This window comes from Brachycentrus maculatus, unplaced genomic scaffold (assembly GCF_059751285.1).
Source record: "Brachycentrus maculatus isolate JH-2025_06_01 unplaced genomic scaffold, ASM5975128v1 h1tg000263l, whole genome shotgun sequence".
In the NCBI taxonomy this organism is placed as follows: Eukaryota; Metazoa; Arthropoda; class Insecta; order Trichoptera; family Brachycentridae; genus Brachycentrus; species Brachycentrus maculatus.
Genome location: NW_028281014.1, coordinates 1,906,121 through 1,931,866, shown reverse-complemented (window position 1 = coordinate 1,931,866; position 25,746 = coordinate 1,906,121). Strand labels below are relative to the sequence as shown.

At 32.7% G+C, this 25,746-nt stretch overlaps 5 protein-coding genes across 8 annotated transcripts; 2 read left to right on the top strand and 3 right to left on the bottom strand.

The window, feature by feature from the left end:
• Positions 1 to 224: 224 nt before the first annotated feature.
• LOC148305749 (uncharacterized) lies at positions 225 to 2,858 on the bottom strand. Its single transcript, XM_088266224.1, has 2 exons — positions 2,258 to 2,858; positions 225 to 1,585 (listed from the first exon to the last, which is right to left on the bottom strand). Exons 1-2 carry the CDS (start codon positions 2,477 to 2,479, stop codon positions 470 to 472), a joined length of 1,338 nt encoding a protein of 445 aa, XP_088122350.1. The 5' UTR covers positions 2,480 to 2,858; the 3' UTR covers positions 225 to 469.
• Positions 2,859 to 3,622: 764 nt separating this feature from the next.
• Positions 3,623 to 15,575, top strand: CYLD (ubiquitin carboxyl-terminal hydrolase CYLD). Of its 4 annotated transcripts, none has more exons than XM_088266270.1 (11): positions 3,623 to 3,841; positions 3,943 to 4,077; positions 4,299 to 4,542; positions 5,335 to 5,529; positions 6,410 to 6,615; positions 7,604 to 7,792; positions 8,282 to 8,437; positions 9,060 to 9,357; positions 9,666 to 9,820; positions 10,585 to 10,768; positions 12,125 to 15,575. In XM_088266270.1, the coding sequence occupies exons 3-11, from the start codon at positions 4,473 to 4,475 to the stop codon at positions 12,316 to 12,318; spliced, it is 1,647 nt and encodes a 548-aa protein (XP_088122396.1). In that variant the 5' UTR covers positions 3,623 to 3,841; positions 3,943 to 4,077; positions 4,299 to 4,472; the 3' UTR covers positions 12,319 to 15,575. The 4 variants fall into 4 exon arrangements, with proteins under 4 accessions (XP_088122396.1, XP_088122395.1, XP_088122392.1 ...); XM_088266269.1 differs by having other exon boundaries at positions 3,715 to 3,804; XM_088266266.1 differs by lacking the exons at positions 3,623 to 3,841; positions 3,943 to 4,077 and adding an exon at positions 4,174 to 4,226.
• A 150-nt stretch (positions 15,576 to 15,725) lies between these two features.
• Positions 15,726 to 20,185, bottom strand: LOC148305747 (protein O-glucosyltransferase 2-like). Its single transcript, XM_088266271.1, has 6 exons — positions 19,445 to 20,185; positions 19,177 to 19,373; positions 18,357 to 18,813; positions 17,604 to 17,841; positions 17,011 to 17,310; positions 15,726 to 16,019 (listed from the first exon to the last, which is right to left on the bottom strand). The coding sequence occupies exons 1-6, from the start codon at positions 19,588 to 19,590 to the stop codon at positions 15,897 to 15,899; spliced, it is 1,461 nt and encodes a 486-aa protein (XP_088122397.1). The 5' UTR covers positions 19,591 to 20,185; the 3' UTR covers positions 15,726 to 15,896.
• A 40-nt stretch (positions 20,186 to 20,225) lies between these two features.
• Positions 20,226 to 23,241, top strand: JMJD4 (jumonji domain containing 4). Its single transcript, XM_088266272.1, has 2 exons — positions 20,226 to 21,238; positions 22,412 to 23,241. The coding sequence occupies exons 1-2, from the start codon at positions 20,730 to 20,732 to the stop codon at positions 23,064 to 23,066; spliced, it is 1,164 nt and encodes a 387-aa protein (XP_088122398.1). The 5' UTR covers positions 20,226 to 20,729; the 3' UTR covers positions 23,067 to 23,241.
• A 40-nt stretch (positions 23,242 to 23,281) lies between these two features.
• Positions 23,282 to 24,970, bottom strand: Amacr (Alpha-methylacyl-CoA racemase). Its single transcript, XM_088266273.1, has 3 exons — positions 24,782 to 24,970; positions 24,561 to 24,683; positions 23,282 to 24,367 (listed from the first exon to the last, which is right to left on the bottom strand). The coding sequence occupies exons 2-3, from the start codon at positions 24,666 to 24,668 to the stop codon at positions 23,342 to 23,344; spliced, it is 1,134 nt and encodes a 377-aa protein (XP_088122399.1). The 5' UTR covers positions 24,669 to 24,683; positions 24,782 to 24,970; the 3' UTR covers positions 23,282 to 23,341.
• Between the last annotated feature and the right edge of the window lie 776 nt (positions 24,971 to 25,746).

The window sequence follows — 25,746 nt, the reverse complement described above, 5'->3', positions numbered from 1 at the left end:
CTCGAGTTGTAATATGGAGACATGAGGGGCTAATGCTCTCAGGTGGCATTTTCACGATGTGTCTCAATCATGTCCATCTTCTCCTTTTTTGGTATTCATTCACTTCTAAATTAATACTTGAAAAATATTTTTTTTTTTAAATTAATTCTCCCATAAGTTACCGATTAAAATTATATTTACCATATACAATCATTATTATGTTGCAAAAATAAATAAATAAAGGGTTTTATAGCATCAGAAAAAAGTACAATATAATAAACTATATTGTGAACATACATTAATCTACAAAGTGAAGTCAAACATAAATAAAGAACCAATTGTAATAAAATTAATAAACGAGTTTGTCAAATGTCTCGATTGGACAATACAAAACTTTTTTACGTCAAATTCAGTCCAACACTCACTATTACAAAAATAAGTACTACACATAAGTATACACAGATACGGTAAGATACACTGTAGACGAGTTCTACTGTTGAGCTGGTGGCTGGTACGAATAGCCACCGTACCCTCCCTGGGGTGGAGGGGCTGGCGGGCGGGAGTACTGGTACGGGCCTCCGGGGTACTGCGCCGGGGGGTACTGCGGCGGGTGGGGGCCATAGCCGTGCGGTGGGTAGGCACCTCCGGGCGGGTACTGCGCCCCTCCACCCCCTTGCGCCGCCTGGTATCCCGAAGGGGCGGGACTGGATGGCTGCGAGGAGGGGTTGGAGAAGGGTGGCTGCGCGGAGCCTGGGTAGCCTCCCGCCGCCGGGCCCGGGGGCGGGTAGGCCTGTCCTGCGGCTCCGCCCGCCTGTCCACCCCCGTTCTGCGCTCCGGAAGGAGAGTAAGCCGGCGCCTGCACCGACGGCGGTCCGTAAGACCCGCCAGGTGCCTGGCCAGGGTAGCCGGGCTGTGGAGAGTGGCTGGGCTGAGCCGCGGGCGCAGCCGGATACCCGCCTGGCGGAGCTCCACCGGCAAAGGGTTGCGTCGGATAAGACGAATTCTGATTAGAACCGGCGTTATAGTTCGCAGGTGTCGGAGCACCACTTGTTGGATAGTTAGACCCTCCAGGTGGGCCCTGAAAGGCGCTGCCACCCGAATAGTTCTGGGAAGAAGCTGCCCTCGCTCCGGGATACGGCGCAGGATTAGGGGGTCCGGAAGTTGCCGGAGGGGCATAAGACTGTTGCATAGAGGAGGGAGGGTATGCTCCCCCCTGATGGCCGCCTGCGGGATAGTTGGCGTTGGGAGCGGCAGTATTGGGAGGACCATAATTAGAGTTAGCGGGATACCCTTGAGGTTGCGCCCCAGGAGGCCCGTAGCCCTGCTGAGTGGGGTTCATGTACCCCGACTGTGTCTGCGGAGGGTACGGTCCGCCACTCATGTTCTGATACTGGCCCTGATACTGGTTCTGCGGATATCCCCTCTGGGCGTAAGGCTGCGGGGCGCCTCCGGGCCGCGGAGTATTGGGGGAAGAGGAGCCCCGGTACCCTTGAGGAGATTGATAGTTATTAGAGTTTATATTCTGAGGACTGTTGGGTTCAGTAGTGGGTCCGTGGGGGGGTGGCTGATTGGGTTGCGCATTGCCCGACTGTAATTGATGTGGAGGCTGAAACGAAACAGAAATTCAAAATTATCGATATTTAATTAACATAAATATTCAATGTCCTGACTAGCCGAACACTATGTAGTAGAATGCGGGGAAAATAAATTAAAAATTGGTCCATGAGGGCTCAATAATATTTAAGATGTTTATAAAAGCACGACTGACACAGGAAATACTCATGCATTAATTCACATATCAAAATTACACAAATCAAAATTTCACATATTTTTCAAGAGTAATTATTTTTACTTTATACCACAGCTTTACATCCATGATCCTGTGGTTCTATGAATGTATTCATGTAATATATTATCGGTTTCATGAGTGATGTTCACTGGAAGGTGTTTTCCTATGATGCCAGTGAGTAATTTTTTAATGAATAGGTATGGATCGTTTTATAGTAAAGTTGTTTGATTGTTATCAGTTGTAATTTGTTGAATATTTCCTGTGTGGAAGTCTGTATCGGAACTTAAGTTATATTTTCACTGTGGATTTTAGCGCCACATTAAAATTATTTAAAAGTGCGTTAATTTAATTTAATTTCAAGCACAGTTATCATTCTAATTCTACCTCCAATCACATAAACATGACATTGATATGATTGAACAATAATTATCCAACGAGGCAACTGAATATTTTATATTATTATTATGATTTTAAAGAAAAGATACATACTGGTAAAATGGCTTGAATATTTTGCGAAGCATCTGCCATAGATGCTAGGTGAACTAGATTCCTGTGAAGGGCTTGCTGATATTGGATGCATTCTGTTATTTGTCCTTTAGCTTGAAACTCTTGAATTGTCTGAATTAGATGAGAATTTTCATCTAACATTTTCTGTATCTGAGCGGTGTTCGGCGGAGGACGGTTGCCGCGCTGCGTAAAGGCGACGGACATCTTTGTATTATTTTCACTTTATCTTTAAATTAACCGCATTGACCGACCACTTTCGCATTCTCCTCAAACATAAAACCCGAGATCGCAACGAAATATCACTTCAAATGCAAATGTATTCTATTACTAGAATTTTGACACGATGCGTCCAGAAATTTCGCTGAACAGTCTCATACAGTTAACCGCGTTTACTGTTAACGTAGAAATATGAACAAGCCTGTCAAGCTAGCAAAATCCAATTCATTGGCGATTACTATCCACTTATCGCATTATACAGTTCGATCGTGAACACATACAAATCGCACAATAACAGCTAAACAATATTTACGGTTCAAAAGCGTACAAAAACAATTCGCCCAACAAACTCGCTATTTGTAGTGTTGCCAGTTGCAATACCTCGTTGCCCATCGGCAAACACAAAAAAGGCAAGTAATACTTGCCATAGTAATATTATGTATGGTGAATGCGATTATTATAAATTCGTACGTAAGGTATCTTTTAAAAAATTGACTCCTTTCACCCCCTTTTTTATATATAAAATACAATAAAAAAAAACTTAAAATGACAATGATGTTTTTTTTACAACTTATATTGTTTTTTTTTTTAATGTTAGTGTTACTTGCAAAAGGATATATGATTTTTATCACAAAAGTAAATGTTTTTATAAAATAAAAATATTGAAAATAAAATTACGATTTTCTACCACTTCTACAAATATTGAAAATAATATTACAATTTTCTATCACTGAGTGTCCATTTATTAATAATAGGAGACAAGATGTGTTGGAATGGGGTTTGAGTTTGAACTTAGAAACTCTGACTTAGAGTCTGTGACACCAACCATAGGACCACAGCCTAGTTCGTTAATGCAGAATGAAAAAAAATACTTGAATATGGGATTTAATATTGTAAACACACCAAATCCAATTTTATACAGTTGTTTGTTGGAATTGCAGCGAGATGATTTACTTTCATCATCTCTCTAGTTGTATTTATTTATTCATTAACAAGTACAGTTAACTTTAAGTATTTATTTTCTTATTTCTAGTTTTTTACCTTTATGAAATATTCGCTCAACATTCGAAATCGCCATAAAATAATGAGGAATTAATATAGGTAGGCACCATATATTTTTTCAAAATATGTACTCATTTTGACGTTGTAGTAGGTATTTCACGATCTTGACGTTTGATTTTTTTTACCTACCGTATACCTACCTTCAAATATATAAATTAGTAATCTGTGCTTCAAATGAAAATTAATACAAGAGTCTGTGAATACAAGTACAAATCATACGCAAGCAAAGGCAGTCATATGCGCAAATAAATGTATTCGATTTGAAATTCAATCCGAATTCTTATTAATGTAATTTATAATTACATATTTAATTGCTTTTATCGAGTACTTTTTTTACTTTAAGTAATGTTACGTTTTTGCATATATTATATTGTATATTGTGCTTTCAGAAATCAGTAATTTTGAATTAAAGGTAATAACAACTACGTATAAGTTACCACTGGCATGCTAGAAAGAAGATAATAATAATGGATTGCGCGTAATCTTGTTTGATTTAATAGATAAACAACTGATAAAAATGACAGGTAAATGAGTATTATGCTCGCTCTTGCAGTGTGTATCTTTTAATTTGAATAGTTATTCTAAAAATATACAATATAATAATTTTTGAGGCAATAGTGCAATGGAAAACCTATTTGACATGAGCAATACTTTATTAAGGAAATCAAAACAGGTTTGCCAAGGATGCTATGAGGTTGAAATGGTATGGTTTTAAAAATAAATAATTGCTATATCTATTTTTCAGCAATTGGATAGTCAGGTATCAAGCCCTGCAAGGACACAAAACTTTCAGCAAGCAAACAATAATATAAAAAATAATTATGTCCCTGAAAGAATCAAATCTCTAAATTTGCTGTCTCACATAGTTCAAGATAAAAAGAAGCCATTTGAGGGAAAACAACAAAATAATGAATTTATCATGGTAAACCGGAACAGCTACTTTGATTCAGGATTCGAACACATCCTTTCAAATATTAACACACAAATGGGTGAGATTTATTTTTCATCTCGCTTTCTAGGTAAATAGTAAATACATAATGACTGATTTTACTTATGAGAAAATCTCATTTTAGATCATTATTCCTGTTCGAGGTAATCATTTGATTCCGTGCATTCAAAAATGATGTTGCACTAATTACTTTTTATTATTATTATTAAAATAGAGCGAATTGCTTTGTGGTTATAAAACAATGGTTTATACTCATATAGTTACAATTCTACAAACTTATCTGTAGAATTGGTAGGAGCGCCATGCAATTCTTTTCATAAATGAATATAAAAGAAATAGTCATACAAGTATGTTTTTTTAATGTAGAAAAATTTTCATTGTGTATGGTTCCTATTACTTAATCCTAAATTTGTACCATTGTCTATTCACAAGAAAATAAAAATGATTGATTAAAAATCACCACTACCTTTAAAAAAATCAAGAACCACTGAAATTCCTCATTAACATGGAAATATTTTATTCCTGGCAAGCTGCAGATGCTTTAGGTCTCTATTTTTAGACGACCACATGAAGTTAACCGCTTTTATAAATAGAAACTTTCAATAGGTTTGACATGGAACAATATTTAGGTAGCAAGTTATCTGAAAACGTAATTATGGATTATTATTCAGATTGTGAAGAAAATACATCCATTAACAATATACCAGTTTTTGTTTTGGACTTTTGGAAAAACGAGAGCTGTAATAAATCCAGTAACTATCTAAGTTCTGTGTCAAGTCTAAGACAATTTTTAACTTTCATAATATTTATTTTTGATTTTTATTACTTTTAGTTATACCAAGTACAAGTCATAACGAGCAAAAAAATGTCTCACACTATGATGTTCCGGAATCTCCTTCTATTTCACTTCCTGGGACAGAACCGTATGCTTCGGACATTGGTTTGGGAACCCTCGTAGAAGTTGTATCAGAATCTAATCACTTCTACTATGGTGTCATTCGTTGGATTGGATTTGCAGATTCGGATGGTATTATTTTTGCTCTTATATTCTAAACTACTGTTGGCATGTTTTACATGTTTTTTTTTTGTTAATTATTTATTAAATTTTTTTCATCATCTGTTTTCCTTTTGAGAGTAGTTTAAGGGTGGTGACTGATCGGAGCATTTCCTCGTAACATTGCTCGCGGGGAGCATCCGAAACTATGGATGGAGCGCTCGGCTCGGTGTACTGACTATACGAATGCTCGCATCGTAACGTGTTTATGACGAAATGGCTACGGTCAGTCACCACCCTTAGAGTTAATTACACATAACAAAAATGTATTTTTCTCTAAAAAAAAATAAATTGTGTTATTTGTTGATTTGACATTAACACAATGATTTAGAAATAAACATATAGAATTTGTATTCTTAACTGTTCATGAGAATATCTGTAGTTCTAGAAAATAGTAGTTTCTACATAAATAAAAACTGAAGAGTTTTCTTGTCTTACTTAATATTTTTTTGATATTCAACTTATTATATTGTTAATGCAGATTAACTGATGGGTCTCACTGTCTTTCTCTTATCTATACCCATAGGTGTATAAAACTCTACATGAGCTTAATGCAGCGGTATGTTCACTGTTAATTATACACAGCCAAAGCAGTTATTAGTCTTAAAGTAAAAACTGTCATTTTTCAATTTAAATATTCTTCAATTTCAAAAGAAATTGCTTTTCTAAAATTGATAATTTTCTTCTGGCAATGCTTCATATGTTTAACTTCATCTTTGTCCTATTGCTGAGAGTCGTGCCCATAATGTATAATAACTGACATTAAATAAAACTGAGTTTTCTTTCATTTTTGCTATTCCTTTATACAGTATTCGCAGATTTAATACTTGTCATCGATGTTATCCATTTTCAGAAAGCACGGATACTATGTTTGCCGGTGTAGAGTTAGAAGAGGAACGACCAGGTCTTAGTGATGGATCCTATGGAGACGAAAAGTACTTTTCTTGTCCTCCAGGACGAGGACTATTTGTGCCTCTTTCTCTCTGCCGGAAGGATGGCCGTTTCCAGGATGTGCCTGCCACTCCACAGCCTGATACTTCTCATATAGACTTTGGACAGGTTCTATGCATATAATTTAAAACCAACTACATACAATTACAAGTACAATTCAGAACAGGAATAAAAATAATACCTGAACTCTAAAGAGTTGCCAAAGCAAAAAATAAGTGTAGAAATGCTGCCAAATAATAGTGTGTTAATTTTTCTTTAAATACTTTCATTTCTTTCTATCTGTTGTAAAATGTTATTTCGAGGTCACAATATAGCATCCGACCGTATATTTCATTTATTAATTTAAATTCTTATTACATGCATGGTGAATTACTTTAAAATAATGCAAATTTTGGCTCTTTAGGCATCCTGGAGGTGACTTCACAAAAACAGTGCTATACAAATTGCTTATTATTATTAACCGGTCTTGAATTAATAATAATACTAAGTGTAGATTATATCAGACACTGGATTATATTCACTCAACGGATGAAATGTCAATATTCTAGGCATCTCAAACATTTATCGTTCCGCTATATGTATATGAAAGAACATGGAAGTCTGAGCATCCCAGGGCTGACAACTTTAAAAATCATTGTTTTTATTATTTTCATAAATTTAAAACAAAATTGTTTTTGGAGCTGAATTTTTAAAAAAATAACTACCACTTGCAAACGAATAAATTGGTATTTGTATTTTTTAAATGAATTTCATTCAAGTCATTGCATGTAATCTCCTTTTATTAACTGTGTATGTGTATTAACTTTTATGGCTAAGACAGTATAAAAAAATTGCTGTTAAAGTATAAATCATTGATTATTTTATTTATTCAGGTTATAAAATATGTTTACACATACTAATACTAGTGATAGATATATATTAGATATCTTCACTATGTACAAAGAAAACTTATCCACTTTACAGTTTATTGGTAACAGCCAGGGAAACGATGAGTTTATAAATAAGGAATAACACAGGCAACCACACTTCTGTGTATATTTATATATAATAATAATAATAGATTGGTTAATATGCATATTAAAATTATAAATTTCAGATGGACTGTCCCATAGTTCCGGGCTGTATACCTCCCCTGAACCACACCACGGACTTAGAAAGGTTGTGTGGAAAGTTTCGTGGTATACAAGGTCACCATAATTCTTGCTATCTCGATGCCACACTATTTTCTATGTTCACTTTCACTAGTGTTTTTGACTCTCTACTCTTTCGACCACCGGATCCAAAGGTTATACATATTTTAAGATTTTTTTAACAGATGCTCTGAATAAAATATAAAAAAGAATAGTATATTAGTGAATCAATAATGGACATGGATAATCAAATTTTGAAAAAAATTGAACAACGACTTCTTTAAAATATTTTGTTACCTGATTCGGTTTTTGGATTTGATTATTCAAACGCAATCATACCAATCAGTGCACAAATTTGGTTAGGTATTGCGTAATTATAGCTACTTATTTATTTTGCAATTTGACATAAAAACTTAAGCTAGAAATAAATATAAACTGAGAAAAAGAAACAAACACCATCCCAATCAGGTAACTAAAAAAGTAGCATTTACTCATTGGTCACATCTATAAAAATCAACAAACTCTGAAATATATAACTCAATTTGCAAAATAGTATTATCTTAATATGTACTATAAATCGTTGACAATATACGTATGAGTGTATTTTTTAAAGAATAATCTTAAATAAGTATTCTTATTTTTAGGATTGTGAGCATTATGAAGAGGTACAGAAAGTTTTAAGAGAGGAAATTGTTAATCCATTAAGACATAATCGTTATGTTCGTGCTGACAGGGTGATGAAATTGAGAAAACTTCTGGAAAAGTTAAGTTCAATATCTGGTCTGACCTCGGAGGAAAAGGTAGGTTTTAACCATTTTCAATATCCATCTTTAACCAAATAAATTATTTATAATTGATTATACAATATGTGCCACAGTAAGACAGTGTTTTCTTTAGATTTTTCACCCATGCATTTTGCTGTGGCCAGATTGTGGAGGATACTGTATCTGACCCTTCCACTTCTCTTCCTACAGGAAGAAACGGTCAGCTGTGACATGCACATAATGAATTATGTTACTGATTTCAAATAACTAAAGTGCCAATGACTGGTGTCTCTTCAATATCAGATTATAATCTATACATCTATACAGTCAATCAAATTGATAAATGAATTAAGTATTGTGATTCCAATTTGATCCTAGTTTTCTGAGAATCCTCAGTAACATAATATGTATCATGATTTTAGCATTGTATCGGGCCAGTCCATCTTGGAAAATAATTTTCATGACATATGTGAATTATAGTAACATAATAATTTTTTATAAAGCTTGCAAATAGGAATACATACTAAAGCACTTATGCTATAAGACCTAATTAGATTTGTGATAAACAGTATTGCTCAAGGTGTGGCCCGACTATAGGGCTACTTACATGATAGATTAATGCCAAAAAAACCTAATTATTGTTTTTTTTTTGTTTTAGGATCCGGAAGAATTTTTAAACAGTCTTGTGGCACAAATTTTACGTGCTGAGCCATTTTTAAAACTGAACTCGGGTCAGGAAGCATACCACTACCAGTTATTTGTCGAGAAAGATGAAAAGCTTTCCCTGCCGAGTGTTCAGCAGCTGTTTGAACAGAGTTTTCTCACTTCCAACATCAAACTAAAGGAAGTCCCCTCATGTTTGATAATACAGATGCCGAGATTCGGAAAATCTTACAAAATGTATCCGAGAATATTACCTTCACAGTTGCTGGATGTTACAGATGTCATTGAGGATGGTAATTATTTATTTGTTTTTCTGTATTACTCTCTTTAAAATACTCCACCCCTCCAACCCTTAAATACAACCGGATTTTACTTGAAAAAGCCATTTATACTAGAAAAAAATAATAAGATTATGCAGAGTTAGGATTTTAACACTGGATCTCGGACTTATCGCTATGCAGACTCATCTTGATTATCATTTCTATAATTGTACCACCGACTAATTTACCATATTTTCTATTATTTTCCCCTGTATTTCAATTCTCTTAGTATAAACGCTATTACATAGTCTAGTGAAGCCTTTTACATATAAATATTTCAGCACCGAGGCAGTGCACAATATGTGGCAAGCTCGCAGCATTTGAATGCAGAGAATGCTTTGGGCAATGTCCCGATGTCACTGGACTAGAAAGTACTGCCTTTTGCCAACCTTGCCTGGATAAGGCGCACTCTCATGTAAAGAGGGCGAATCATAAGGTATGAAATTATTACTCTGAAATATCTTTTACATTCGTTCAAGTTAAAACATAGGTAAGTGCACCCAGAGATATTGCATAATATTGAAGCTTTCCAACTTTTTGCTTTATTTACACCAACAATTATTACAATGATTAAAGAAAACACTTCGTTTTTAACCACTTGAGTTTTATTATAGACTACATGTTTCAGAAGTTAAACTTCCATCATTCAGGTCTGTATAATAACTGATATTATACAGACCTGAATGATGGAAGTTTAACTTCTGAAACATGTAATCTAAAAACGAAGTATTTTCTTTAATCATTGTAACATGTCTTACCACAAAGTTAATGCCGAAACAATAAATAAAACAACAATTATTATGTAAGTAATCGCAATTTAGTGTCATAATAAATTATGGTTTGTAAATTGCGATTATACGGCGGAAATGAGTTTCCAAATTTAGTTCCAGACAGATTTCAACTATCACTATCCAGTGTCATAAATTCATAATGAGACATTTTCCATTTCTGAAATCAGAATGCATACAGCTTGGATTTTATTTAACAATTTTGAAAAGTGTATACAGCAGAAATAAATTGTTTGTACTTAAGTCTTTCTAGAATGTTTGATAACATCCGGAATAAATGTTCACCACCGGAATACTCTTATTCTCACTATCTCAAAACAAGTAATGTATTTGGGATGTCCTGCTAATGAACTGGACAATCATATAGATATTTTATTGTTAATAGGAAGTGTAAAATTTTTTGTGTTTTTAGCCAACTGTTTTGTCAGTCCCGTCGGACTTCGCTATCATGGCTGAACACTGTCCTGTCCCCAGACTATATATGGAACTGTTCGCCGTTGTTTGTATAGAAACATCTCATTATGTGGCATTCGTGAAAGCAGGATCTGGACATGAAGCACCGTGGTGTTTCTTTGATTCAATGGCTGATAGAAAAGGTATGTAATGTGTATTTTTTATTACTATCTTCTTTTCTTGTTCCTAATGATCTCATAAAACCCATAAAATATTTAGTATGAGTAATGTTTTGTAATTATTTTTGCTATTTCTTCGATTGTCATTTTGTTAATTACCATTTTATACAAACATATGCCCAGTGTGCATGACTAAATAAGGTATTTAATATATATATAACATATCATGCATGGTAAATGTGATATAGATTCATCCATTTTTGCGAGTTCAGTCAAAAAAGAACAATGGGTTCATTATTTTCTCAGCAACCAATAAAAATCAAACGTGAGTATAATACATACAATATAAACAAAACTTGTAATTATACATTTTGGTCTAAACCAGGGTGCCTTGATAGTGCAGTGCCAATTTGGAGGATAAACATATTTCTTTGAAATTACAAATTCCTGTTTTGAGTAGGAATATGGAATAGGTACACATTATCTCTTTATGCTTATGTAGGTTTGGTTGGTGACCATAACAAACAAAATAAAATAAACAATAGCAATACTCCCCACACTGATTTGTCCATTGGCTTTTAAATAGGCAAAAAAAAACAACATACATTTGTACATGTTAAGTTGTCTAAGAGTCTTTAATAACAATAATAATATTTTATTTATAATGTACGTTTTTAAGGTATTTCTTACTAATACATATTGATTTTTAAAAACTTACTTATTCGATTTTAGACTAATTTCGTCCTATAGTGACTGCGCTTTAGAATAATAATAATGCTTCTATTTAATTCAAGAAAGGGGATTTCAAGAGCCCTAGGAAAGGGTAGAATTTATCCTAGATTGTATTATGAGGGATATTCCCATGCCTTATTAGGAGATGCGATTCCCAAGGGATGAATAACCGTTGTATATTTGAGAATATGATATATGTAACAGTTATATAGGGCTTCTTGGCGCCACATATTGGCAAGTTTCCTTGCAAATATAGTATAATATGTACTGAATAACAAGGATTCCTAAAGTCATAAAATATACTATTTTCCATCTGAGAAAAAGTACAGGTATGCCACAATTTGGCTAAATTTATTTTCGTGGAGATCCCTTTTATAACAGAAGTTTAAAAACACAAATCCTTTCTTAAATAGTACAAATAAGTATCAGAACGGAAATGACAACATAATTATGAAAACGGAAATGACAACATAATTATTACATAGACAAATGATATACACTTATTTATACATAATAAAGGATCCTTTTTCTTTATTGAAGTAGTTATTCACACAGACATTTTTTTAAATTATTACTTTGGAAATCCAACCCATGGACAGTAATTTATCAAATTCATGTTGAAGCATAATACTACATATTGATTTACAGGTGAGCAAAATGGCTACAATATTCCGGAAATAGTCCTCGTTGATGATATTTCAGTCTGGCTCAGTGAAGAGGGAGTCCGTTCACTTCACGAAGCCGCTCCTAATGACAAGATGCTGCCGGAGCATGCCAAGAGATTACTTTGTGATGCTTACATGTGTATGTACCAGAGTCCAGATGTGAGCATGTATAGATAAATCAACCCATTCCTTGAAATTATCCAGAATAAGTCAAACTTAGTTTGAAAATATTATTGATTATGATAAATTTGTCACGTACTAGGTGGACTGGTAATTAGTGAGTCTGTTAAGTACGACCCTCTCACATTTTGACACTGGTGCCAACTTGCAGATCTACCTTGATTCATGCTACTTCTGGAAAATATATCAAAAAACTTGATTTTTCAGGAGATCGTTTTTAAAGTTTAAGAACATAATGAAATGAATTCAAAATAAATATCAAGCGACTTTTTGAACTTTTTACTGTGCAACAGATCTTTTTAGGTAAAACCTGAAGGTTTTTTCTCCATTTGAAAAATAGTTAGTATATTTTAAAAAATAATTAAACAATACCTTTTCTTCAAAATGCAAAAACAACACTTTCTGCCCTGTAGCGGGTAAATATTAAGTTAAAAATATGCCGCTTTTGCTGGGATACAGTACATTTTATGGGCATTCCGAAAACATGCACAACTGAAAATTGACAATTTTTGATTTATGACGTTCTTGTAAGGAGTGAGCGACATGCAACCCTGACCATTGCCGCTATTCACTTTTTCCTCTCCTTGTATCTACTTTTCTAACATTCTACTTCATTACAATTCTGACATCTCCTCCTGTCCTTTGCTCTTGAAAAATGCATGTTGTTTTCGTACTCAATGCGTCATCTGTTGATCTTGTAGCCACACTAATTATCAACCCACCTAGAATTATGAATTTAAGATTATATAACATTATTATTACTTTATTGTTGCTTCTTGTCATCCTTTTATATTATGTTTCATTACTATTGCATCTTTATGCTGTCCGAAGGAGGAAGAAAATGTGTCCGAGAACATATAAATTTAATGCACTTGGACAAAAAATCTGTAGAAGAAGTCACCATTTTAAATACCTTTTGGACATACATGAAAAAATAGTTATTACCATTTCAAATTGTTATACAGATAAGTTTGTCAAAGTTTAATTGATGTTTTTTCTTTACTATTTAAACCACGTTCATCATAAAATAAACATTTATGATTTTAACTAATAAAAAAAGGTATATAGTGGAAATTAACAAAATAGGATCATGGACTAAGACCTTTTAGTGCTATTTCATAGAAACAAACCCTGTCCAATTTCTCGGTGTAATAAAATCTGATTGAAATTGAAACATGAAAAGAATAAAAAATCATGTCTCCATTGGAGAAGTTACAGATATGCGGAGCACTTATGAACCGAAATACTGATTAAAAATGTTTCAAAGTCACAGTATCTTTAATCTAAATTACATATACAGCCAATAACAATGTTTATCTCTTTTGAGCACATACTTCGGATGCCAAATGATATTATTTTTGTGATTCCAAGTATGTATTTAGAAACAATTTTATTGCTTACATATACATATTATTATTTATTTAATTTCAACTGACTTATAGCGGATTAAGACATTACATATAATATTTATAAATATATATGTACATATCGACCCCTTCTATGTATGGTATCGTAAGCTACAAATATTTTTTTTTAAATGTATTACATTATGTATTATATTTTTCTGGATGCATAACTGGGCAACTCAGCACAGGTGTGCCGGACACGATAAGCTTAAATTCTGTAAAATTACATTTCGTAACTTACATATATGTGTAATAAAATACCTAGGTACCTACCTATACATTTTATTAAGTACTTACAAATAGTACCTACATAAAAACAGTTCTACCACCAGATGTCGCATGCGTCGCACAGAATAAAACAAAAGACATCCGATAGAAAAAATATAATATTCTGAACTGTCAGAATCAGATAGAAAAATATTATAAAGATAAATTAAGAATAGACTTTAATTTTAAACTTTAATTACAAAGCAACACATTGTTTATTTTATTATTATACACCCACTTTACATATTATTTACACCCAATTTACAAAGAAAAATATTACCACGTTATATATGTATATAAATCGAGAAGGGATCGATATATAGAAATAAAAATTATTTTAGTAAGATGCATAATAAAACATACCTATTTATTGATTCCTTAAATCAAATGTATTAATTTATAAAAATATAGGCAAAGGTGAAAAATAAAACTCTGGATGCCATTATTTAATCGTTAGTACATATTAATTTATTTGTTCACACATTTGTTACATACTCTCTAAATATGAATATTGAGTTTTTGCACTCTTATTTGTCTTTAATGGATAAACACACCAAGCAGTTCAAAAATGCAACAATATTATCATGAAAATAATAATAATAGCTATCAATTTTGTCCGCCTCCGTAGTGTAATGGTCAGCACGCTCGGCTACCGTTCTGGAGGTCCCGGGTTCGATTCCCAAGGGGGGTAAAATAAATATTTGTGATTTTTTCACTGTCATATTTATTCAATATTACCCTGGACTGGTACCTGAAGCGGAGGGCTGATCACCTTTCCTCCATGTGTAAACGATCAAGATAACACTGCGTTTATATGACACAGTGCCCTATGCACCATTGGGGTGCGGATAAGGGTTTTATTATTATTATTATTATCAATCACTGTGATAACATTGCAAGTAGTAACTAGCCACCATGCAAAATGTTTGCAATTAAATATACATACTTTAAGTGTTTTAGAGGAAGCCTTTTTTATCAGGCTAAGCATTTTTTCCTCTTGTGATTAAGTGACTTAAACTTGTAAGTTTGAGTCACTTGTGAGTTTAAAGCATAAATCAGAACAATATCCAATTAATAAAGTCAGATCTGCTGAGTCACTTACTTTGATTTTTAAACCTTTATTACAGATAAGAATAGATGGCTTGACATACTTTAAAATTTTGAGATTTAATCGACAGATATGATGTTTTCTAAAGCATCAATCTGATTTCAATTATTGCAGCGCAATAATCACACTCTATAGCAGTACTCCGCAACCTTTTCTCACCTACGACACACCAAAGTTCATCCTAACATTCCGCGGCAAACCGTACGCTAAAATATATTATAGACCATCAAAAATTATTAAGTTATACATAGTTATTTTATAATTTTGAATAAAAGGCAATGTTATGAAAAATAATTTGTCATTTTTAACACACATTGACCAATTATACTTATACATAAATACATTGAATTTTACCACGGAACACCTGAATCCTGCTCGTGGCACACCTGTGTGCCACGGCACACCGGTTGCGGAGCACTGCTCTATAGTATAGAATCAAAAGTTTGTTTGTATATTTGCTACAAATCTGGCTTTGTTATTTGGGCATATGGAAATGGGAAATGGGAAATGAAATTACTAAAATCGTTTTTAATAACCAATGGATATTGCATATTGTCAATGAATTAATTATTCAGTTGAAAATGTATTTTTTTGTTTAGCACCAAAATAAAAATTGTCAAAAATACAAATAATTGTTTTAATATAAGAATATATAAACCCTTTATATTATTCTCTGAAAGTAGGTATTTCCTGAAAGGCTCAGATCAAACAAGCGGTAATCTTTTATACAATATCACAGATTATTAAGGCGGTGGGTGGAATGGAGATTCAATTTGGCTTGTACTGGAACACTCCTACAGCTCATCCTTTGGTAAATTATTGGAGCAGGTACATTTTTGGGTTACTTCATCGTTTTTAGAAACTTTCTCCATTCCTTCATATATTTCTCCCGGATCAATAACCCTTTTTGACCATTCCTGAAATAACACATTTTATTTATTGCAACATAAGGGCTACAGAGATAACACCCACCTTGCAAATAATAATATTATTACCCATTTAACAGTTAAGTTTAACCTTGTGAAAAACTGACCATTCTATTACATAACGCATCTCTAAAATGTTTATTAGACTATATCATTTTTCATACTCTGTGTACGATGAATATTTTTTTTTTCCATTTAATATTAGTCAAATTTAAAAAAGGTAAATAAATTAATAATTATACAATAGTATTTATAATAAACAAAAAAATATTTTAGTTTTTTTGAGTGATAAAATAGTGTGTATCGTAACCTTACATGTACATATTATACAGACTTCGTAAAGTGGCACATCTTAACCTGTAAGGGAGTGAGTTTCTGCGGACAAAACTGTATCTGGGGAGTCATTTTTTTCTGTTTTTTTTTACTTATTATAATTTTGTATCATATTTGATGCTATCAGCAACATATTTTCTTGGATATATTTTTTATTTACACTAGTAGACATGATTTGTCGAAACTACGATAATTTTGGGGTAAACTATGTTTTAAAAATGTTTATATATATATATATATATATATATATATATATATATATATATATCATGTTTTGTATCGGCCCTACATGTACGGCCATACTCCTATGAGGAATATTTGGTATGGTCACACATGTACGGCCATACGCCTGGACAGGTTAAACTAACTATGTACTGGAAAATCAGATATGCAACAGACAATTATGTATAGAGTATTGCTTTTTTTTTCAAGAGATATACAAATAATGTTGGAAATTTTTGTTAACAACCATTGTAGCATTAAATTCATCATATTGAAAGAATACATCTGCTTCAGTTTTTCAATACATTTTGTTCATATGAGGGCAGGGTACAGGGAGCGAGGAACCTCTTGATTTATTTTTTTGTATGGACTTTTATCAAACTGGTCAAACTTTTACCAGAATTGTAGAATACAGCCAATGTCTTACCTTGAAAGCAACAGCATAGTAACATATTATGTCTTTAGGCATTAGGTTATTTTGTGCAAATTCTCTTCCATTGTTGGAAATAATTTGAGCTTCATCATCATTATCTATGGCCCAGAGTATTTTTTCTTTGAGATCTGATAAATCTCTTTTAATAGGAACGTAGTGAATTCCAGGTTGGACTTGATGATAAAAATGCTCATAATACGGCGAGTCCTGCTTGAATACTAATGAATCCCCGATTAATAAGTATGGAAACCGATAAGCAGCTACGGTTCCATCAACATTTATCTGGTACTTAAACTGAAAAATTAGGAATACAACTGTCAAAATATTAACATGATGGAAATTTGCTAATAAAAGTGTTTTTTGTTGTTGTTTAATTCACAATAGTAATAACTTATTTGTTCTTTGAATTAGTTACGCATTGTTGATATTCAGTGTCAAAACCTCCGTTCCCTCATTAGGTCAACTACTAGGTTCCTTACCCAAGCATCAGCAAGCGCGTAAGTTGTGCAAACAAAGCATACTAATTGTGATATTTCATACTACAAAGTAAACAGTGCTTTTAATATACAAAATATGCAAATACTAACATCAAAAAATTTAAAGAAAGAAATGAGAGGAGCTTTTGGACCGTAAATATGTTCCTTATCTCTTGAAAAAAAGAAATTAGTCAACGAGACATTAAATAAAGATGGGTTTGCTCTTGCGATATCAACCAACTTTAGTCTTTCTTTACAAGAATCTCTTCCACGCCAAAAAGCCTGGGGTATTTTGTCATTCCATTTCAGTCCAATATTTCCTTGCACAGATAGCATATCTAACATCACCCTAAAACATTAAATAATATTTATTGTTAAAGAAATCTCTTAAATGTCTGAAAGTTTTTATTTCTGTTAATGCACTAATTTATGCTTATGGTTTTTAGAATATTTGAGTAAATTTTAATTGTTATTCCATTTCTATTTTTTTTATTATTATTACCTAAAAAATGTTTTAAAGGTTAACAAGAACTTGTTTTAGGAGATATTGTATCGTGTTAAAAAAATGAAACATCAATCTCATCACCAAACCTTTTTTAACACCAAATATTTTTTTTAATACTACGTATCTAGAATTTTTCAAAGAGGTCAATTTACACTAGACTAGCGTGTTCATTGTCTTCTGATAAAATTAAAAAAACAGTTAGAAAATTTGTGACCAAGATGCACTTTTTAATACTACTTGAGTGAAATCTGTTATTGCGTAACATTTTCTATCATATAACTCACGACATAACTAAATATAAATAATAAAATGAGAAAACAGTATACAATTTTAAAAAAGAAAGTACTAGTATATATTACCTTCCCATATTTTCTAATGTCGATTGTGCTAGATCGTAGGTAGGTAAAACAATATCCATTGTGTCGACACTTCCACACCAAGAAAATAATGGGATTTGTTTAGAATGTTTCTTTACGAGCGGCCAATCTCCTAGGTTGATAAAGAAGGATTGATCCGGAAGTACCACCTTCCTCATTACGGATAACAGTGTAGCATCGGAAAAGATATGAAAGCCCACATGTTGGCCATAACATTTTCTATATAGTTCATTAGATTTCACAACATAATGGCATAAACTCATACTGCCAGGGTGGTTATAATTATTCAATACATCTTCCAAAACTGTGCTCATGTTTACATTGTGAAATGGTTCCAAATCTCTATTTAATTGCTCTATACTTTCGGGACAACCATAATCTTTAGACCAAGCATCAAAATCTTTTAGCGGACAATCACAATCTTCATTATAAACTGTACCTATAAAAAAATATATATTAGAGGATTATTAATGATCCTTTCCGTTATCTATAATAAAAAGCTATTTTACAATTCTGTACTTACATAATTCATACCTATAGATAAAATAAAAATATCTACATAACCTATTACAATAACAATAATTTATATTTTCATAAAATGTGATCATATTGTTATGGGACCTTAAATCATTTAGAGAACTCATTATACCCCCTTTTACTTACATGGGACCCTGGTTGTAACTTACTGAGAGAATTCTGTTTATTGTGTGAATTATGTTTTTGTAAATTTTTCTCCATTTATGTAAAGATAATTGAAAACAAAATACCATTTTAATTCTAATATAGATAAATGATGACTTACCCGGGTAAGAGAATGGTGATCCACCCACATGGATACCTTTGTATTTAACTGCAATTTTGAAATTTTTACAGGACTCGTAAAGACGGTATCGAACGATAAATGAATTATCCTTCCGATTTAGAATATCGAGCCATAATCTACAAGATCCTGATAATGAATCTCCATTTATTTTAACGTCAAAGTTACCTCTTAACACACTAGAATAAAACAAAAGAAATTAATATCGAAAAAAATATTCAATAAGATGCTTATAAATGATACAACTAACCGGTCTTTTGGGTTTTTCACTTCCATAAAAAAATATCTTGCGGGCAATGTTATTGTATCAGGAGATAAGCCCGGTCCCCAAATATGAACAATTTCAGAATTCACCAGCCCAATTAAGGTCAGAATTATATTTATCCAAAGAAACATCTTTGATTTTGTTTAATGTAATTCAAATAAACATCTATAAACAGATCTTTTCGCTTAACCTAACATTTTAATACTATTTCGACATACTATTTGACAAGATAACAGGCAAAGATTATATATAACAAGCAAATGATTTGACAGATGAGCAATGTTCTAAAACATCCAATTGCTCTCGACTGATCAATGATTTGGAGAAAGAACGTCTTGACAATTGTAGAACGTCGCAGGATCGCTCACAACAACGCATAGCAACAGGTTAACCCTTTGACCATCAAGACTTTTAGGGTTACTATGTTAGAAATACCATAATTTCAACATAAATATTCAAAAGTAAAATATGTACGATAATTTGTAAACACTCTGTACCATTATTGACATAAATCTATTATTATTATTCATTCGGCGAGACAAAATATTCACAGCCGGAGTTACGATACGGAGTTATTAAATGTATGCAACCTTATACAGAATCGACTAACAAATAAATGCTTCTCCTTTATACGCCGTGCGCACAATACTGCAAATCAAATGAAAGTCGAAGTTCTGACTTAATTGATAACATCCGGTTTACCGGCCAAACAAAGTAGGAGTGTGAGTAATCAACGATTTAAAAAAATAGTTTTGCTAATATATGTGTTTTATAATTGTATCAATTTATTGCATATTGTTTATTTTACATTTGTACTTACTTTTCACGGAAACAAAATTAGTTTATTATACTTTGTTTTTCGCGATAAGTATTTTTATAACTTCAATTTCTGTCATATATACGTTATTTAACATAAAACTGATCATTTTATTCTAAATACCAAAGAATAATTTATTGTTTGCGCAACTCTGAAGGAATCCCTAACATACTTTTCAAAATACCTAATACTTTTATAAATCGTAACGTCAGATCCGACGGATGCAGTATTTCTCGATAGAATACCGAAACCCAATGTATCGAATTTTGGTAGTCAAAGGTTAAGGTCGAACCATAGGCAAAAGAAAAACGAGATCCTTGTGTCAAAATTTTCAAATTGTCAGTCAGAATTTCAAAATAAAAAAAATAACTCGCTCGAGACTTGTTATGTTAAGTGTTTACAAATTATTGCATTCAAGTAACATATTTCGACAGACGTAAAATAATACTTAAAATGTCTCTAGAAATGCTGAATATCGATGTCATTGACTGTAATAAAGAGAAACAATCTATCCCGAAATTCATAACAGAAATTTCAGAGGGAAAATCGTATTCGGAATTTTTCAGTGATTATCTATTTAAAAATATACCCTGTATTATAAAGAATGTCGCAAATGACTGGGAGAGTTCTATACAGTGGGCATCAGAAGGCATGCCCAATTTTCCAACACTCTCCTCTAAATATGGAACTACGATGGTTCCGGTAACCGATTGCAAGAATCCCGACCAATTAAAAAAGTATATGTTGTTTAGAGAATATATTGACTACATAAAAAACATGACACCTGAAAATTCTATTGATAGTATTTTATATTTAAAAGATTGGCATTTAAAAAGAGAAAATCCTGAAGACAATTTCTACAGTGTGCCAAAATATTTTGCATCAGATTGGTTGAATGAATATGCGGTTGATAATAAAAAGGATGACTATATGTTCGTTTACTTTGGACCAAAGGGATCATGGTATGTACACCTTAGGGTGGTGACTGACCGGAACATTTCACGTAATGTAACATCGTAACATCGCTCGCAGTGAGCATCCGAAACTATGGATGGAGCGCTCGGCTCGCTGTTCTGACTGTGCGAATGCTCACATCGTAACGTGTTAGGTTACGACGAAACGGCTCTGGTCAGTCACCACCCTTAAATAAATATGTGCTCTGCACAATGTTTAGTTTTACAAGTTCTATCTCATACCTACACATGTGCCTGTCACAATTCACTTCAAATAAGTTAATAAACTGTATTAGACTTATTTTAATTATTAAGTTATTTACGTACTTAGTTGTGCTAACGTAATAATTGTCATCAATGTAAAAAAAAAATGTTTTAAAATATATATAACTTTATCATCTAAACAAAGTTAGTCCTAAAGAAGCATGAATGAGATGTTGCATTTAAGGTGGAGACTGACCGGAGCATTTCGTCGTAACGTAACACGTTACGATGCGACCATTCAGGCAGTCAGTATAGCGAGCCGAGCGCTCCATCCATAGTTTCGGACGCTCGGTGATGCTCGTCGCGAGCGATGTTACGACGAAATGCTCCAGTCAGTCTCCACCTTTATGCTTATAATTCTTTTCTTTTACCCCTTATCAGCACCTAATAACGCATAGGACAATGCATTTTATGGACACAGTGTTTTCTTGATTACTAATAACATAAGTCAAGGCAATCAATCCTGAACTTCAGGTATCAAAAGGTTTTTTACAAAATAAATATAGTTAGTTAGTTAATATCAATGATTTTTCACTGATATTTATTTTGATTGACTCTTTAGTAAAGTGGTTAGTGCGATTGGGTATCATGCTAGAAATCTTTAATTCGATTCCCGGGAGGTAAAAGTAATAATTAAAAAATATGTAATTCAGGCTCTTAAAAAAAATAGGACTATCAAAATTACCCCTTATTCATCATTCCAACTTAAATAAATTAGTTTTATCATCTTGGATCACAGTTATATTTTTTTCTTCTTATCTTATACTTATTTTATCTATTATATATCATATTATTAAAAATTTAAATTGAAAGAAATGTAGAAAAAAAATCTCATTACATACAAAAGTCACCTGACGAAAAGTTAATTTTCGATTTTTAGTTGCTAGAGTTAGTTTTTTATATTTAATATTGTTTCAGGACTCCCTTCCATGCAGATGTTTATACATCATTTAGTTGGTCGGCTAATGTTGTTGGGCAAAAAAAATGGGTGTTGTTGCCGCCGGGTGAGGAGTTAAAGTTTGCTGATACAGCGGGAAGTTTACCTAGCAATATCGAAGGCCTACTGAACGATAGCCACACATATTTTGAAGTAACTCAACATGCGGGAGATGCAATTTTCGTTCCTTCTGGTTGGCATCACCAAGTTTACAATGTCCAAGATACTATTTCTATAAACCACAACTGGGTTAATGGCTGCAATATAGATATCATGTTAAAATCATTAAAAAAGAATATTGACATGGTCGAGAGAGAAATTATCGAATTTAAAGACACGGAAGGCTGGATGGAACATTGTCAAGTAATGCTAAAATCATTATTTGGGATTGACTATGTTGGTTTTTATGAATTTGTAACTTATATTGCTGAAAAACGATTAAATTGTCTAAAAAATGGAATTAGTCTTACATTTGCTAACTGGAATTTAAATAATACTCATATTATCTTCGATTTGAAGTCATTAAAGTGCGTGCTGGAAAATTTAGTCATAGAGTCTTATCTAGACCAAAATAGAAAATTAATATTACAAGAGCTCATTATGAGAATTAATAAAGTAATACACAACTACTATTAAAGGTATTTTATAATAAAAGTATTAAGTCACATTTTAATATTATTACACACATTTGTTTTGAAATGCACCTTAGAAACCCCTATATTAAATACAGTATACACACATATATACAATCCTTAAAAATAAAGCTTTATATATATATATATATATATATATATATATATATATATATATATATATATATATATATATATATATATATATATATATATATATATATATATATATATATATATATATAAACATATAAACATCAAGTCGTTATATTATTTTAATTATAAGTTTGATTTTGGATGAGAGAAAACTACGCCATTTTCTTTAAACTCCTTGATTTCATCCGGAGAATAATTAAGTGACAGCAATGTTTCTTCTGTGTGTTCTCCATGGTGAGGAGGGCGGTGCGGTGCAAGGGATGATGCAGGAGTCCGACTCAATCGAGGCGATGGAACCGGAATCATGTCACCATCGTAACTTCTCATAAAACTATTTCTAGAAGCATTGTGAGGATGTGTAGAAGCTTCTTTCAAATCAACTACAGGAGTGACACAGGCGTCATATTTATCAAATATTTCACACCATTCCTTTTGTGTGTGTTTCTTGAAAAGTTCCTTAAGGGTAGCTTTCTGTTTTCCAAAATCTGTAAACTGATCTTCATTTGCAGTTATATTTAATCCCTTTAATAACTGTTTGTAAAATTGAGGTTCAATGGCCCCAACTGCCATATATTTTCCATCTTTAGTTTTATAGGTGTCATAAAAATGGGCTCCACCATCTAAAATATTTTCTCCTCTAGATTGACCCCATATAGGTAAGTTTTGAGATCTAAAAATCCAACTAGATATATATGCCAGGCCTTCTACCATACTAGAATCTAAAACTTGGCCTTTATTAGATGATTGTCTTTCATAAAGAGACATTACTATTCCCAGGGCACACATGAGACCGCCACCAGCAAAATCAGCCGCAATATTGATAGGTGGGTGTGGATTGTCTTCTTTTCTTCCAAGTATGGACAAAATTCCGGATACTGCAGCATAATTAATATCGTGACCAGCTTTGTGACTTAGGTTTCCAGACTGACCGTAGCCCGTCAATCGAGCGTAAATTAATTTTGGATTATCATTCAACAATACATCAGGTCCTAGTCCCATTTTTTCCATAACTCCTGGTCGAAATGGTTCAATTAACACATCAGACATTCTACAAAAATCTCTGAATATCTTTTTACCAGAATCACTTTTGAGATTCAAGGCCACGTTTCGTTTTCCATTTCCTAAAACGTTGAACGTAGTAGGAATAATCTGAAAATATAATGAAAGTACACTTAAGAAATATACAATAAAATATTTGATTTGATAGATTTATGAATGTGGTATTCTGTTACATAAAAATTTCATAAAATGTTCCCCAAAGCATACTAATTCATCAATATAAATACTATTTTGGCATAAATACAATGCTATTTCACAAACACAAATCAAAGTTTCATGTAACCTTATCAACAATAGTAACGGTAGCTCCAAAATCAGCCAACACCATACCACAGAATGGCCCAGGAGCCAATCCCAGCATTTCAACAACTTTTACTCCTTTGAGGGCCATGGTTTATAATTATTTCTGAAAATAAAATTTTAATCCAATTTTTAAAGGATAAAAATAATATATGAAGATATCAATGGAATATATGAAAAAGTATTGTTATGTACATTATTTACCTGATAATTTGATTTAATAAATTCTTGTTAGAAAGAAAAAGCAGTTGAACGTTTTTATATAAGCCTCCGACTATACCAATATGGTAAAAAAATATCTACAAAATTGACTTTTGAACTGTTGTATCCGATAAATTATAACCACAGAATAAAGACTAAAATTATTTGTTTTGACGTTTTGACGTTTATGACAGTATATAATCTTTGTTTATGACCCAGTTTTGACGTTTATGATGAGTTACGTTCTATAACGTTCAAGCATGATCAGCTGCTTTATGACGGGTGCACATATTGGTCATACCGCTATGGTGTACTTTATTTTGGTATCCTTAAGCTGTAATAACAACATTACGATAGATTGATACAAAAATAAAATGAGCAGTTAAAATCAATTTAGAAATTAACCCTCTGACCGAAATATTTAAAATCAATTTAGAAATTAACCTTCTGATCAAAATCCGATCTATTGGTTTTCGGTACTCTTAGAATCAGATATGTTTTGCTGCTCCAGGAGAAGGTACAATAATATGGCTGCTCCACTTATCTCTCCCCAGACATAAACGATTGACTTTTATTTTTTTAATTGTCATTTTCATATTAAAATTTACCCCTGTGTAAGCGCTTTCGAGGTAGTATTTCACGGAAGTGGTGCCTTAGATATTATCCAAAATTATTTTATTTTGGATAGTGTGTTAGAAAAAATATTGGTTGGTTGGGTTGTGCAAATATTTTCGATTCGTGTTTTGCGTTTTTTTTTATCTCAGTAAGTTATACATTCTGTCCGCCTCCGTAGTGTAATGGTCAGCACGCTCAGCTACTGTTCTGGAGGTCCCGGGTTTGATTCCCAAGGGGGGTAAAATAAAATATAAGTGATTTTTTCACTGTAATATTTATTCAATATTACCATGGACTGGTACCTGAAGCGGAGAGCTGATCACCTTTCCTTCATGTGTAAACGATCAAGATAA